This window comes from Schistosoma haematobium, chromosome 7, assembly GCF_000699445.3.
Source record: "Schistosoma haematobium chromosome 7, whole genome shotgun sequence".
Lineage (NCBI taxonomy): Eukaryota > Metazoa > Platyhelminthes > Trematoda > Strigeidida > Schistosomatidae > Schistosoma > Schistosoma haematobium.
The window spans coordinates 19115960-19134363 of NC_067202.1; the positions used below are offsets into that span (position 1 = coordinate 19115960).

Consider the following 18404-nt stretch of genomic DNA (forward strand, 5'->3'; position numbering starts at 1 on the left):
AAAGTTCCGGATGAGTTTTACAAGCTGAAAACTGTTTTCTGTATGCGTGTAAGATATTTTTCTCGCCTCTTAACATTAATGTATACTCATAAATTTTCAATTCTCCTAACTGGATGGATGGTCTGCTTGTGCAGTTTTAATTATTTTTCTTAACATTATTCATAGATAATTCAAAAATAAGTCTAAATTGACCATTCCCCTACAGATTAGTGCATTGGAAGCAGCTATAATTAGCTACCAACACATATGAGTACATATTACCGTTTCATTCCAAAAGGATGAAAGAAAAGAAATTTCAGAGTCTAATGTATGAACACCTAATTAATTGTGTGACCGCTCAACTAACTTATATGCCGTTTGAAGAATCTACTCTAATCTTCCAAAAAAATTTTCTCAGCTCCTTAAAACAGCAGACGCTTCAGTTATCTATGAGATGAAGTGTGAACTTTGAGAACAAAAAAAACTTAGAACCGTCAGACATTATAACAAACGCTCGACTTTAAATAGTTTACATTTCTAGCTTTAATCAGTTTATAATGTTGAGTAACAACTAATTGGTTTGAAATACATGCACACGCCGTAACGCCTAAAGGTCCAGAGTCCAATCCCTCATGTAATCACGGACACGTACCATTTAATCTCTTACCACTAGGACAAGACACCAATTCTGTATTCTCTGGTATACAACATTTAGGTAAGTTAAATTCAGTTCGTGATGTAGAATTACGAAGATTGAACAAAACTTCCACAATAATAAAATACCACTTGCTTAGATTTCATGTCTTAAATAACATCACTTCATAGTGTAATGTCATATTAAAATGACTGTTTCCCTGATTTTTTGTGGTTTTGTGGATATTATAGTAATTTTAATAGTTGATATCATGAGTCAATTGAAACTAGGCCACCATGGAAAACCTGGAAGCACTAGACGGCTGTTTCGTCCCACTGTGGAACTCCTCAGCATCGCGCATCGACGATCCTGCCTCGCGAGATTCAAACCCAAGAACTATCGGTCTCAGCGGTCTAGAGGTTAAGCGTTCACACGCGAGACCGATAGGTCCTGGGTTCGAATCTCGTGAGGCGGGATCGTGGATGCGCACTGCTTATGAGTCCCACAACAGGACGAAACTGCCGTTCAGTGTTTCTAGGTTTTCCATGGTGGTCTAGCTTCGATTGGCTTATGATCTCAACAATAGAATTAATAGTTAGAACTTTGATATCAATATGACAGTAAGTAATTTAAATACTCTAATCAAACATTTTCCTATCGATTAAACAATAGAGAAAATGAAGGAAAAATATTCATTTTAATATTAAATTATTGATAAAAAGAAAGAATATATGATGCATTGATAAGAAATTATTTTCAACGTTACCATGACACTACTCATATGCCATAGTAAGTCTTTTTAAGTATGTAAATAGCCTGTTTTATAAAGAGTATCAAATTGTTTGTCGATTATTCAATCATATTCACAAACTAAGCGTATACAAAAAAATGACAAAGCTCTTACCACTCATGATAATAACGTACAACATAACACAAATGTTCGTTTTCCCGTGTTATCAAAACAATAGCATAATGAATTGTGAATTGAGAAGATCGAAATAATGTAGTGACCGAGTTAAATGGAAAAATAAGAGAAAATGTTTTGGATAGATGGAAAGTAAGGATTAAAACCATCTGTGCAATTGTGACGATCCTGAGCTAAGTCACCCAACGTCTCCAATCACTAATCACAGTTGTCATGCTGAATCTAGGCAGGTATTTTACATCCACCAACACGGCTTATGCCAACAGTTGGTGGCTTCATGGACTGATAATAAGTTTTTATACACACATACATTACAAGGCTTTGAGTAAGCATTGGTCAAGTAAGGGATAAAGTACATCTCAGCCACTTACACATAATATTATTGAAGGACAAAATTCCCTTAACATGAACGAGGATATCATTGTAGCTCAAGGATGAGGATTTTGAAAGTGTCTTTGTCTTCTAACTATGAAAGGAACAGTTGATCAGGTATTTGGAACAAGCATATTAGGTGATCAAACAGGTCATAGATAACAAAGATAATTAACTTACTCAGTATTGTTATTAATGGTATATTGACGAAAAGCTTGGAGATAAGCATGATAGTTTCTAACCCAATTAAATATTTGATCCTAGTATAAAACCCTAGATAATTTCCAAGTGAATATTATTACCTCAAACTGTAAACAAAATTTTTGACTAAGAGGCTGGGATCTACACAATAGTGGATGGTTCATAACCATAAGTTAAAACCTTACATTCACAGTATTACTAATGAAAAGTTCGCTTCAAACACACAGTTCGATTTTTGATTTCAGACAATGTTAACGTGAATAATTCAAAAATCTTATGGACCAGACTAAATCATGAAATAGTAACAAAGTCACGGTGGAATCGAAAATGCGAACAAAACTCACGTAACAAGTACAGGTATTATGTAATAAACTTCAGGTCACATCACTATACTTTCAGACTATTAATACGATCTGTTCACCTAAATCAAGGTAGGTGAAGTTAAACTGAAACCAGCGATTTTTTAGTTGAAAATCAAGTACTTCAAGACATTTAAAGTAATGGACATTACGAAAAAAATACTTCTATAAATAAAACTGATATCGACCAGTGAGGAAACGAAACAAAATACTGACAAAACACCATAACAACAACTTACACAACTTCCGAGGCCAATTGCATAGTACGTTCAACACCTTTAAGTAGACATGGTCGTAAATGTGTATATAGCCACTGTTGATAATGATTGGCAGTGATCAATGCCAAACAATATTCGTTATGTAATAAATGCAATTTTTTAGTAGAATATTCCAAATTATTCATTAGACTGTCGATAACTTTACGATTATTAATTAAACCTATGGAAATACAAAATAAATTTAAAAACATTTCAAAGATTAAAATAAGTAGTGACCAATGGAGTTCAACCAGGTCTGTTGTGAGATAGTAACTCACTGAAGACAATGGTGGATGTTTAGCTCAATTTTGTGGATTAGTTGAAGTTAGATATTAACACCGTTGGATGCCGGCCAGCTCAGTGGTCTTGTGGTTAAGTGCTCGCGCGCGAAACCAGTAGGTCCTGGGTTCGAATCTCGCAGGGGGGAGGTCGTGGTTGCGTACTGGTGAGGAGTCCCACAATAGGACAAAACGGCCGTCCAGTACTTCCAGGTTTTCCATGGTGGTCTAGCTTCAACTGACTCATGATCTTAACCATTGAAATAAAACATTTAGCAATAAATTTCTTCTGATTTCATTTGGTATTGTTTACTGGAATCTTCCCATTGATGTTTAACAGTGCAATTGATCAGTCACTTATTGGCACATGGGCATCCTTTGCGTATTGCACATACATCAATAAGAGATAGGTTGATCAATTTCAATCCTAAATAACAATGGGAAGATTCAAGCAAATAGTACCAAGTGAATTTAACTTCACCTCATTGTACAATCAATTGGACTCAGTAGCTAAGTGGATAACGCGATGGCATTTGAAGCGAATGATACTGGGTTCGAGTCCTAAAGTGAAAATCAATGCTGAGATGCAGGTACATCTAGCTGAAGAGTCCCAAATAGGATGAAGCACGAGTCTTCGATTTCACTGCTAGCTACCATCGTTTTCTTCTGATTGGATATTCTTATTTGATGATCACTTTTGTTTCAAAATATGATACAAATATTTGATAGTGACAAGTATTGAGATACGGTATAAACGTTTTGTCCAGTCAGAACTTTAACTGGCATCTAAATGTCTTTGTTGATTTGGTAGTTACTTAAGAAAGTCAACATTTTTATTCAATCAGTACAAAAACACTTCCGCTGTAAATGTTTAAATTTGTCATAATTATTGAACTATTTGGAGGTTAATGTGATCAACTAGCTTAATGGATAATGAATTGGCTTCGAAAATGATGATTTCCTGATCTGATCAACAATGGCAACATCATTATCAACTGATACCTAGTAAGAACTAAGTAACAGCTCCTTTCTTGAAAGAAATCCCTATATTTTTGGATCCTCTTAAATGGAATAAACATGTAAATTAAGACAACAAGTTATCTATGCACAATTGACTATCATTAGAAACAATTCTATCTTTAGTAAGTAGTACAATTGTACTACGTTCAATCCAACATTCATACAATTCGGTTGTCATGATATACAACTATAATCACTAAATCAAGATAGTAGTTATAATTGTAGTTGTTATTTAACACTAATCAATCACTAATATGAAACATAGATATTATGATCAAATTGCTTGTGCTATACAATAATCAAATCAAATTATACTAAACATGATTTGTATACACGTAACCATTCTAAATATCAACTCAAAGGTCAAGTATAAATTACATGTAATTTAATTCTACAACTATAATAAAACACAGAATAGTTCATTTCTATGATATGATCATCAATTTCAATCATTACCATTTATGTATCCAAGTATAAATTAATTGGGAAAATAAAAATAGAAATTATTATAAATGAGATCATGAACCGATTGATGTTAGACAACCATTGAAAATCTGGAAGCACTGGATGGGCGTTTGGTCCTATTGTGGGACTTTTCAGCAGTGCGCGTCCACGATCCCGTGAGCGGGATCTCTAGAGGTTAAATGTTCGCGAGCGAGACTTAAGGCCTTGAGTTTGAATCCTGCAAGTGGGATCGTGGATGTTCTCAATCAAAAAAATAAATAATCTCTACGACCCTACACTGATCATTATGAATGGTTGATTGAATTTCACTATTCATTAATGTCAACTAAATTGTTAAAATTTACTGGTTGAGGAATTGTCAAACTTTTATTTAATTATAAAAAGTAACTAGTAACCAACATAGAATCTGAAACAAATGTGTATTTCCTTAAGTTGTCAGACAACATAAACACAACGAGATGAAATTAATAAGATGGGTAGGAGAAAAATCGAAGTAATTTAGTAGCAAAAATAATAATAATAATAAGATGATCCAAAAGGACAAGACGAGAAGGTATTCATGAAAGCATACTGGAACCCAAGATCTAGAAAAAGGATGAAGAATGAGTCTATCTTCGTCGTTATGATCGATTCTGAACTACGTCACCCAAAGTAATTAATTATTGGTTACGATAACCCTACGGACTGAAATCTTGTATTCTAAACCCGACAACAGCGCTTAGTTGGAAAATCAACAACTTCATAGAATAATGTTACCATTCGTTTTCGCCGCTCTTAGCTTTCTTCCAACCTACTTCTATACTATTAAAATAACGCCCACCAAGATAGGAGGTGGTTAGGCAAACATGACAAGTCATAACCAACTGGTTCAATGAATGTTTTTAAACCTCACACTGAAAAACAATTTAAAATACCAAATCAAAGAACTTATATGGTTCTCCTTAACAGTTATACAAACCACAACCCTACATAGAACCCAACTCAGGAGCTTAAAATCACGTTCCGAACATGATACCGCAAGTAGGAGCAACAGAGTTAGCATCCAATACCCCATATTGTTGGATGGATATCAACTCAGTGACTCATTAGTATAGTGTTTTCTATGAAACTAAAAAGACTCTTCTGTTGAAAGAAGTCTAATACAAATTAAAATAAATTGCATAGCAGTACAATTTAAATACAATATCATCGATTAAATTACTTTCTCAGAACGAATATAGTCGGATCGATTAAGTTCAAGCTTTTGATCAATAATACACAGTAAGATCTAAGTCTACCTTCGTTAAACTGAGATTTTTGATCAGATTAAAACTTTTGATTCTACGTAATGTCAGTAGATGTACATGAAATGAATATAAGCTAATAGAAATCAATTACATGAAATAATGAAAAATTAACAAGAATGATGATCATCTTCGACTCCATTCATGAGTATGACAGCTGCAACCTTTTGACGCCTTTTTATATAGTGATCTATTCGACAATACTGAAGATTACATAAAAATAACTCAGTGATTAAACAGTGTCAATATTATCAATTCTACAAGAAATCAGTTTTGGGCCAACTAGCTCAGTGTTAACGCCTATGACATGAATTCAAATCTCACAATGAGCATCATTTATCGCAAGATTAAAAATACGTCTAGGTGCTCTAACGAGTATCAACTAGTATTACACTTAGGTTAGGTAGAGTTTCCTAACATTAACTTCTAATCACTTAACATGCTAAATACGGTTAAACATGTAAAGCGATGCTTTTTATATGAAGTTCAATACTATCTGAAAGTATACATTTCTCTCAGTTCATTATCATAACTCCAGTCACAACGGGATAAATGAAAACACTGAATATTCGGTATATATTTCAACAAATAATAAATTATTTAGAAGTGAAGAAGAAAGAGAAAAAAACGAAAAATACCAATCAAGTGAATTAAAGCCAAGGAAGGATGAGAGTTTAGGCTTGAGTTCATGGATTGCCAATGCCTCAGCAGTGTATAAAATATTGCTCAGACAACCATTCGATCCAATTCTTTCGACTCTGTAGATGACTTTAAAAGAAGACTCTTTCGGAGCGATATGTTCACAATTAATTAAATGCTTCTGTATTTATCAAGTAATTGTTTTACATTTTCCTTCTAAAAGCCACTCTATCCTTCTTTGGCCCTAATTCCCTTTATTGGTATGTTTCGGGGGGGTTCTTTTCTTTTTTCTTTTTTTCTTCACTTTTATTTGAATATATTACTCTTTTTTTCTTTCTTTGAGTAACTTTTACTCTTTTTGGTCATTACGATCTTAAATAGAATAAATACATTTATAATCGATAATGTAATATACAATTACAATAATTAAATGAATAGTATCACCACAACAACAAACATTCCAATCATTAATTAATCATTAATCATTCACATTCATGAAGTTCATAATTGTAATAATTCAAGTCAATATATGCATATATATATATATACTCTATTTGTTTTGATAAGTACCAAAGAAAGAAATAATGAAAGTGATGTACGTGTACTTATGTATAATATTTATATATGATCAGTAAGATTAGATGGTGATAATGATTGTGCCAATGTACACGCACGCGCACACATACTACTAATAGTACTAATAGTACTACTATTAACACGAATAATCAATAAACTAAACTTTCTTTTCTGTTTTTTTTTGGAAATCAATTTTGATTCCGTGTTTGTTTGTTTTGTTTTGTTTTCTATTGAAAAATGAGCATAAAACGGAAAGAATAAATTTCAATTATTAAAATTTAATATAGTGAATTAATCATTGAATAATAAACTCGTGACAATATGTAATAAGTAATTGAACAATTACATAGTAGTAGTTGTTCACTACTAGTCAATCAATCAGATATTAGTAATGTAGAATCAAGTATATATGTGCATTGGTTGAAGTCATTATACAAATAGATGAAATTTTTGAGATAAATCTTAGAAGAGTATTATTGACGGTAGAAAACATTAAACGTAAATAGTATAAATCGGGAAATACGAATGAATTTGCAGAAACAGAGATACAACATAAGCAGAGATAATGGTGGCTAGCAGTTGAATCCAGGACGTATGTTTCGTCATGTTAGCGACTGGTCAGCCGGATGCACTCACACCCGAGTTAATGCTCATTCCAGAACTCGAACCCAGTACGTTTACTTATAATGCCATCGCGTTACCTACTTAGTTATTGAGTCGAAATAGCCCATTGCACAAGCTATTGGCTGACAATTCCCAAATAGTACGAAACATGCGTCCTAGATTCCACTGCTAGCCGCCATCATATCTGCTTATAATGCTTGTGATATGAGACAATTTCAACACATCTGTACAGAATGAACATATGCCAATAAGAGACTGATCAATTGAAGTTCTAAACACCAAGGGGGACATTCAAACAACCAATGCAAAATGAATTAGAAATACAACATAATTTTAAAACTCAAATTTTATGAAAGAGAAAAAGGAATGCATCTGAAGCATTGTAACATTCTGAAGTGTTGTAAAACGTCTCCAGTAATCGATCACAGTAACTCGGCGGACTCAAATAAGGTAGTCTGAACTTATCAAAAGCATCCAGCCCAACAGTCAGAGAGTTCATGAATTCATTCCGAGTCGTACAGGCAGCCAATAGTCACTTGACTTACTTACACCTGTTACTCCCAGTGCAGCATACGCCACCGACAAGCATTCTCCAACCCACTCGGTCCTCCGCCTTCCTTTCTAGTTCTATCCAATTCTTGTTCATCCTTCTCATGTCTATCTCCATTTCTCGGTGTAATGCGTTCTCTGATCTTCCTCTCCTCCTTTGGTATTCAGGGTTACAGGTGAGGGCTTGCCCAGTGATGCAGTTGAGTGCTTTCCTCAATATGTGTCCTATCCACTTCCAGTGATTCTTTCTGATTTCTTCCTCCGCTGGGATCTGATTTGTTTTCTCCCATAATATGTTGTTGATGATAGTGTTTGGCCAACGAATCCCAAGTATTTTGCGTAGAAAACTGTTAATGAACATTTGTATCTTCTAGATGATGGCTTTAGTGGTTCTCCAAGCTTCCATCCCATACAGTAGAATAGTCACCTAGGTTTACATATATATGAATTTAACAAAAAACTAATTCCCTAATTCAACTTAACTATTTTTATTTTTAAATATAATAGTCATATGCTATTTAAAAGAGAACCTCATTGTAATAACAAAGTTTAAGTTAACTAAAATAAATAAATGGAAACCACCAGTGTGTTGGAAACGTCTAATCTACATCATGATAAGTTGTGTGGGGCATAAGAATACCTCCCTTACAACAGATGTTTTTTAAACACAATAACGATAATAATATATGAAGTGAAGAGTGCTAAAGATGTTACAAGGTTATTCCTTGTATGAAAGAACGAAATAAATGTTTGGGTTGCATCAAAACATCATGTATCATTCGGCAACGGCAAGATGGAATAATGCAGGGTCCTGTCAACGGAATACGAGATTTATGAAGGAAATGTTCCAGCTTATATCGTACAGCAGACCCCTTATTCAGGAACTCATAAAAGAGGCTTTACAGCAAACTTCTTGCAGAAAAGACTCGAGATACCGTCAGATAATTGACAAAAAGAAAAACTACAGAATGCTATCGAACGATAACAGCTTGTTAATATACGTTTTGTAACACCTAGAACACTAAATGGGCCACCTACTGCCCAAAGGAAGTTCTCTCAGTTATGAAGACGAATTTCGTTCAAAATTTGATGATTTGCGGATATATTTCTAGTCGAGTTGATATTATACAGCTTGATATATTCAGACAGTTTCAGGTTCAGATTCAGTTAACTTAGTTTGTGAGGTTTCCATCTTCTAGAAGATAGTATGTAGAACAATAATATTCACCAATCAATCACAAATCAAGGAATGATAAAAACATGATCAACTGATAAATTTAAAAATTCACCAAACTCGATAATATGCACCCCTAAATCCCTGATTGCAATCCTAAAGTTTATTATTTCTTGAGCATGACTGAGAAAATTAGCAACAACACCACATATCATATAAAGACTCAGTTAATATATAAGACAAAGGGGTCATTTACACTACATGCCAACAATACCATAAAGATCACATATAATGAATTCAAGAACGGGATAAAGGTCACAATCAGTACTTAAAGTAAATTCTTTGAATGACTCTTTATTCAACCAATTTACTTGGTATAAGGATTCAGTATTTATTTATTTAAACACATAGACATTGGTACAAGGAGGCACCAAATACATATGCGCCAAACAAATCATTAGATTTACGTGAAGCCTGGGATACTGGCAAGGTGCCCAAACTGAAGCAGGTGGTTTTCTTAAGGAGCCACACCCCGAGACTTCTACCTAAAGGTTTAATCCACAAGACAGTGGAGCAAAGTAAGGAGATGCAGTCACATGGTAGCTGGTGACCAACAATAGGTTCGTACGCCTTTTTATCCCTAAAGATCCTGGAGCCCATATGCACCATTGGTTTGGAATCAGGGTTTTCCAACTCCCTTCGGTGAATCCTCCATACCCACCAACCCGGCTAATACACCGGATCTTCACTTTTCGTCCTCTCAATTTCGTAAACAACATCGCAGCGAGACGGCAGTGAGTAGGACTTCCCTAACAGTGGTTGTATGCACGTGGCTATATGAGAGTATTTCTAGAGAGAGCTGACTCTCCCTACTCTCAGCCCAACCAGGACATTTGGGGAATTCAATATACTTCTAATTAATTCATTTCTTGCCCAAATATTAAATTACTTTTTCCTACTTTTTTACAACAACAAGAAGATAAAATTGTATCAAATTCATCATGAACATTCGGTTACTAAATCATATGTCATACAATAACATAATAAGTACATTAATGATATCCACTAGGATAAGAATAGGATATAAATAAAAAGTATCATGTATCATTAAATAACAAGAGAGAGGAAAACAACAAACAAGCAAACGAAATTACTTATATGTGAAATACTGTATGTAGTACATTTTGATGTTAATAAATAAAGACAAGAGTCGGGCGAATAGATGATGATAATGACGAAGAAGAAGAAGAAGAAGAAGATGGTCATTAGAAACAACACAACAAAACTATGCTCAATATGATATATAAATATATATAAATGTAATTGGCATTCTTTTAAGAACAATTTAGTAGACTTAATTGAATATTTAAAGATAACTTTACGTATGAATACAATATATCTTATAAGTAAAAGTAGATAAAGGCGAGCAGTGAAATCCAATTCACGCGTTTCGTCCTATTTGTGGCTCGTCAGCTGGATACACCTGCATAACAGAGTTATTGTTCACTCTGGCACTCGATATGCAGGTAGATCCAGCTGACGAGTCCAAAATAGGACGAAACACGAGTCCTGGATTCCATTGCTAGCCATTATCCATCTTCGCTTAAAAAGCTTATGACTTCAGGCAATATCGAGGCAGTCCACACAGGATGCATATATGACAATAAGAGACTGATCAATTGCAATCTTAAATGACAATGGGAAGATACAAGTGAATACAATATAAGATAGTTGACAAAAGAATATAACTTACGCTTATCACATAAATTTGTTAATTTCGATTGTATATTTGACAATTGACCAATATATTTGAAATATTTCTTTTCATATGCTTTTAAGCTTAACATATACTGTAATATAAAAAATAAGAAAGTAATACAATTAACCATAATCAATATAGAACCTGGAACAAACATGTATTAGTTCATGTTCCCGTATCATATTAACTTGATAAGTTGAATAGTGAAGAAATCGAAGTCATATTAGTAGCAATGATAATGAGAACGAATAAACACTGTGATAATATGGTTCAAAAAGACAGTATGAAAAGGTATGTATCAAGGAATGCTCAAAATTCAATATTTAAGAAAGAAACAATATGAAATCATCTGTATCATTGTAATGGATTTTGAACTATGTCACCAGATCACCGATCAATGATCTTAGTTATTGAGTAGACCCGAACGAGGCAGTTTAAATCTTCTAGAATAACTAAGTCTAACATTTATTGTCTTCATGTAGTGATGCTATGTTTTGGTTTCGCCGGGCCTAGTTTCCTTCCAACTGACTATAATACCAGCCAAATATTTCCGGTCGAAGTAAGCAGTAAATTGGGTATACATAACATGTATCTTAATCACTATAATCGATGAAGACTCACAAAATTATCAACTACTTTACCATATTTGCCTAGTACTTTATGTTTAACTTCAATGTCGTTCATTCGATCATTCAACGATACACGGGCAATAAACGAAGCTGCAATAAAATTAAACGAAAATAACTCTGCAACGTGACATCCAAAAAGCTATTGATTCAACAAGTAATTGATGATTAAATCATCACAAACTTATTTATCAAATAACAATTTATGTATTCAGCCTTAATCCACACACTTCATGGATGAGACCTAGTGAAGCAACTACTGATCGGTTGTTTGGGATACCGTGAGAATGACGAGGTTAGAATCTGCAATAAGATCAAACAGATGCCCCTCAGGCCTTATTATTTACTTACTTACTTACGCCTGTTACTCCCAGTGCAGCATACGCCACCGACAAGCATTCTCCAACCCACTCGGTCCTCCGCCTTCCTTTCTTGTTCTATCCAATTCTTGTTCATCCTTCTCATGTCTATCTCCATTTCTCGGTGTAATGCGTTCTCTGATCTTCCTCTCCTCCTTTGGTATTCAGGGTTACAGGTGAGGGATTGCCTGGTGACGCAGTTGGGTGCTTTCCTCAATGCGTGTCCTATTAACTCCAAGCGATTCTTTCTGATTTCTTCCTCCGCTGGGATCTGGTTTGTTCTCTCCCACAGTAGGTTGTTGCTGATAGTATCTGGCCAACGAATCCGAAGTATTTTTTATGCGTAGAAAACTGTTAATGAACATTTGTATCCTCTGGATGATGGCTTTAGTGGTTCCCCAAGTTTCCGTCCCTAGAGTAGAACTGTCTTGACATTTGTATTGAAAATGGTGACTTTGGTGTTGGGGCTCTAGGTGGAGTTCTTCAGGTCTTATACATGCATATTTTTTCTTAAATCAAGTTAGTGTGTATTTTAAAATCAGTTGATTATTGTTGAAAATCTGGTACATACCTACTCATAGAAAAAGTTACCCTAACAAAGTGTTTATTTATTCATTTTAACACATGGAATTTCCTAATATGAGACATTATGAAAGTAGACTTTATAAAATTCAATTAGAAATCATAATGAATTCAATGGTAAACAACCTTATCAAATCTGAAATCATCAGTTATATGATCGTTTCTAAACCAACCCTCTAATTTTAATGACCTAAACGATTTCCTTTTAAAAAAAAAACACACATCTATTCATCTTATCTCAGATGGGCGTTTTTCCCATTCAATCCTAACTTCAGTAAGTAATGTTCACCACACCCATGGAAAGTAATTGTTACGATTTCTAGAATTAACATACTACATGCCTAATTATTTGACAACATGTATTAATACGTTATGGAAAGGTACCCTATTTAGTGATCTTGAGTGCTGTTAGAGGTATGAGGTCCACACCGTGGAAGGGTTCTTCTGGAGGTACGTGGGAAGGAAATTGGATTAGAAGTGGTCTTAGTGACCTGAGAGTGTGACCGCAGTGCCCAAAGGACAACTGCTTGAGGTCGGTCACATAAGACTCAACAACGGTCGGGATCCTATTATACTAAACAAACTAACCATGTACGTAAAAACTGGAGATGCATAGAAGGTTAAAATGAAAACGAGAACTTTTGATCTAATCTAAATGAATTGATAGGCACTACATAGATTAGATTCATGAAATAACCGCGGCAGTGATCGAAGGATATGGTTGAAAATCAATGACACAACGACATAAGTCGACGTATTTTTTTCTCTTTTTCTAAATAATCTCAAGTTTGTATATTGTTTTGTACTTTTAAATTTCATCGGTTCCATTTACTCTCTTAAATATATATTCTCCAAAATTTGATCGAGAGATTTATCGAGAATAGTTTAGTTTTAAAGACGGTTTACGATGCTGACTGACATTATCAGCTAAACATTAGTTGAAAGACAAGAGCTACTAAGTACCTGTTTCATTCCAACACATGACTCCCCAACATTCTACACCTACGACACCGGCCAGAGGTTGCTTCGAGGTGAGTACATAATATTTAAACCAATGGGTTTGGACAAAATTTTCCACACGGCCAACTTCAATTGATTCGCGAAATAGAACTACAATGACCTAATCCCATCAGACGGTAAATGCTATTACCCACACATGAGTGAAAGCTACTAGTTACAAACTCGCAATGCAACCCATCTCATAATTACTCATTAATGAATAAATAAAAATGGTTTGTTGATAGATTTATGAAGACACTAATAGTTCCCTACTATGATCGAGGGGAAATGAGAGAACTTCAACTAATTAATGGCTGTGGTAAATTCTACGTTATGATTAAGTGAAGGAAAACATGCATAAAAACTCTATACTCTAAGTTAACCGTTAATCTTACTCGATCATAAACAAATTACTGAATACAACTCGTTTACAAGTTCACAACAAAAGTATGAAGCTAGTGATACCACCTGATTCCTCAAACCAACGTAAGTAGATCGGGGTTCCAATTCCTGACTTCGTGGCTTAAATTCGAATGTTTCAATCTTCGAGCCACTACTCCACAGTAAACAATGTACGACCGTACACAAAAATGTACAGATCTCAAATGACAATCAGTCAGTCATTCAGTCAGCGACGACGTAAGACCAGGCACATATATGCATCGGTCCAAGTTCTCATACCTCATTAGCACAACAAGATCAACACCAAATCCATAGAAGTAGTTACTTCAATTGTAGTAAAAATCAGACTTCATATAAGGATATGATACAGGGAGAAAGAATTAGTTCGTAGAGATAAAGGTATAAAGCAATTATAATCTTATGGTTTAAGGGAAGACAAAGAGTGTATACACCGATGCCATTGTGATCGATTATGAGCCATGTCATGCAGAGTCTCCAACCATTGGGTGCCATAGTTATGTAGACCCCGACCAAGTAGTCTGTATCTACCAATATGGCTCAGTTCAGACGTTAGTGACTTCAAGGTTTGGCCGCCTCTCACTTTCTTCCATCAGTCCCCAACACTAGTCAACATTGCACATTGTGGTAACCGGTGTTCAGGCGTATGTAATACGTGGCCCAACCATTTCAGTTAATGAAGATTCCCAACCTCATCGACTGATTTACCATCATTCCCTAATATCATGCGTCTAGCCTCACCATTACTTACCCGATGATCCCAACAGATGCTGATAATATTTCTAAGACATCTGTGATCAAATACTGCTAGTTTACGAGTATCCTCTACTCTTAGATGATACATTAAGTATTAACATAGCCAGTGAGAAAATTACTACAATGAACAGGGAATAAGTCAAAATCATTATACTGATGACAGTAAAAAATATAAATGCAAGAAACAAAGTCATAAAAAAAACGAATGAAGCCACGAAATGAGTAGTATAGAATAAGAAATAGTCAAGAAGGGACTTTATATCATAGATAAACTTGGAATACAATAAATTAAAACATACCTGACGTGCTTGTGATTTCAATTCTTCTTCACATTCTAGATAAGTTCGTCTCAAACATTGTTCACAATTATTTAAACTATCTAATTGTCCAGCAGTGATTAATTTATGAAATAATGCACGTGTCGAATACATACGTGCTTGATGATTTGTTGAAATGACAAGATTTTGTAAAAGCTGAAGACAATAGTAATAATTAAAGAGTTAGATGTAACAAAAAAGCATATCACACTCACACACATACAAAATAACCTTTTTTCCTCACGCCTGCTACTCCTCGTGGAGGAGCATAGGCCGCCTACCAGCACTCTCCATCCAACCCTGTCCTGGGCGATCCCTTCCACACACGAAAAAAACCAAGTCTTAATTCATATAACCGAAAAGAAGTGGTTACAATAGAAGTCAACAATGTCTAGACTCCATATACACAGTTCTCTTTATTATCTTAAAGAGAGCAAAAACTATCTATTGATAAGGGATTAATTTAACTACTTTATGTTTCGGGTTGAAAAACTCAACTGAATACGAAACATTTAATTGAGACTGGTCATAACGTTGACATCAAGTCAGCATTTGTAGTGTTGTACAAAAGCCTTCAAGGATCTATACTCAAGTTTATTGAGGCCTTGGCTATACGGAAACCGAAACCCCCTTTATGCGTTCAAAAACAATTTGTCCTTTCCCTTAACCTACCCTGGTAATACTGATTGATTATCCAGAGTGGTTATCACATTGTTTTTGTATACTTTATTTTTCTTTGTTACAGCTTACCTCTAACTTGTCTAGTTGACCTAATTTTCATAGAAAAATGTCTTAACAAGTATATGTGTGATCAGACTGTTCGAAATGTATTGCGCAGATATAACATATAATTCTGATAAACTTCGTCTTCTCATTGCATTATCAAATTTTATCAAAGTGACTAATTGTTTTGAGTAAATTTAATCTTTAGTTGGACTTAGCACCGAATATCTTGGAAACACTTCCTGAATGCTATGTAGTTGAAATTGGCAGAGCAGGAAACATTGAACCATGGTTTTTTACCAGTTGGCACAACAAGGCATACCTCCAATCTTGAAGGAATCGATGGTCCTACCTTCATATTTTAAGAAATTCAGGGTTTCCATGCGATTACCTAAAACTAACTAACGTTTAAGCATAGTTCACGTGATATCCAGTCAGTCATTCAGACCAGTGGCTACATTGCATGTTAACCGATAAAATTCAATCAACATAGAAGACCAGATAAACATCACATTGGCCAGTGGTTAAACAATGTAAATTTACCGACTTCAATTTTAAGTTAACTTAAATGGTTTTATTGTTCTTGATTAATGATTATTCTTTATAGTCACAGACTATATGATGTCACTTGCTATTTCTGTAACTTCATGAAACATGTGATACCAGAGGGAGCAACTGCAATTATCGTTAATTGGTATTGTCTAGTACAATTTTCTTTTACCACCGTACTAATTTATATTTGAAATAGATTCTTTATAAGGTAAATAGAACTTAATAACTACAAACTTTAATAAATGGAATGATTATATCATTTAACCAGTGATTAAGAAGCTATTATAATATAAAGAGATATTGATTGCATATTAAAAAAGATGAGTTCATAGAGCTTGTGCTTATCAAAGAAGTTACACTGATATTTACATTTACTTTACTGAATACACCACAAGCCAATAAGTTTAGTAGATTTAAAGATTTAGGAGTCATCTGTCTAAATGTCATGGTAAACCAGAATACTTATAAAACTTCAACAATTATATTTTTATAATCAAAGAAGGGTTTTTGTGGATATTATAGTAATTTAATAGTTGAATTCATGAGTCAATTGAAGCTAGGCTAGCGGTGTTAATGTCCATCTTCGACTAATCCACGAAATTGAACGAGATCGTGGGTGTGCGTTCCTGAGGAGTCCCATAATAAGACGAAATGGACGTCCAGTGCTTTCAGATTTTCCATAGTGGTCTAGCTTCAAGTGAATCATGAATTCAACTATTAAATTATATTTTTATAACAACTTGTTTCTACTGACAAAAACTGGCAATACTAGGTTATCACTGAACTTACTTTATTTAATTCACTATCAGTAGATGAATTAGATAAATTTTTATTCAAGATATTCATGGTTAAACGACGACGACGTCCACGAGTATAATTTGCTTTAAATAAATTACGCATAGTGGTGGTATTCAAACGCTGGCCACCACCACCAACACCGCCAACAGTGGATGATCCCATTTGATCATCAAGTAAATCGGACAGAGCCTGTTGAACAGTTTTTTCAGCTTTGACTAATTTAGAAAAGTAGGATAACATTTCATTGATAGATTTCACCTGGGCATCAATGGCTGAAGTGATTACCTGAGAAGACTCTTTATGATCACTTCGAAGCATCACAGAATCAGTATATCGTTTTGTGTTGATATTGTCCACATTAGGTGTTGAAATGGATGAAGAGGATAATGATTTATCATGTCCTAGATTATGCGGAGGCAAAGGAGGAACTAAAAATGTGTCCGATGTAGAAGATACCAAGACGGATTGATTATTCTCCGTAATATGTGTATTAGTAGATGCTAAAGTGTTGATATCATCTTCGACATCACTGCCACGTTCAAAAAAGTTGGTGACTTCATTAACTGTATGATTTCCCATATTTTGTGTTACACAAATTAAAATACATGAATAATAAAATATTTGAAGGTTTGACAAAATAGTATCCTTGAGGAGTATGCAGGGTATTTTGTTGAATCACCTGTCAGATGGAAATAAAACGAAAATGAGATATTGGGTGACAAGGTATCAATGACGATGTATATACACAACTGAGGGAAACTAGAACTTTAAAAGCACCTACTTTGACTTAGCATTGACTAACAAGATATAAAAAATCGAGCTAAGTATTTTAGGAGTGTATAAAAATTGATTCACGATACATTTCACTATGTTAATCAACTTGCATGGTGTGTTTTAAATATTTGGTTCTCCAGATGAGAACTGCAGTGTAACCTGGTCAACAACTTTTATTTACTTACTGACTCGAATTGGCCGTAAATCTTACAAGACCTTTCACTGATGCGGCAAGAGTCTGTTGATATTTTGGTAACCTTACCAAACGATGGATGTACACCCACTCTCAACAGATTTTCAACAATCACATGCAACTTTGTTGTAGTTCCTTTATAATTGTACCTCATATCAGAAGAGGGGATAGAAGTAATGTTGTAACGTGTGGACTTGCACGGTTTTGATAA

At 34.5% G+C, this 18404-nt stretch overlaps 1 protein-coding gene across 2 annotated transcripts in view; it reads right to left on the reverse strand.

Moving 5' to 3' along the window:
* MS3_00009762 (uncharacterized protein) overlaps positions 1–18404 on the reverse strand; it is a 63874-nt gene that overhangs the window by 41917 nt on the left and 3553 nt on the right. For both annotated transcript variants that reach the window (XM_051218162.1, XM_051218163.1), the window contains exons 2-5: positions 17218–17905; positions 15136–15309; positions 11089–11185; positions 2710–2908 (exon numbers count right to left, since the gene is read on the reverse strand). In XM_051218162.1, coding sequence (XP_051064608.1) covers positions 2710–2908; positions 11089–11185; positions 15136–15309; positions 17218–17805 — 1058 coding nt within the window. In that variant the 5' untranslated portion in view covers positions 17806–17905. The remainder of the gene's footprint in view (positions 1–2709; positions 2909–11088; positions 11186–15135; positions 15310–17217; positions 17906–18404) is intronic.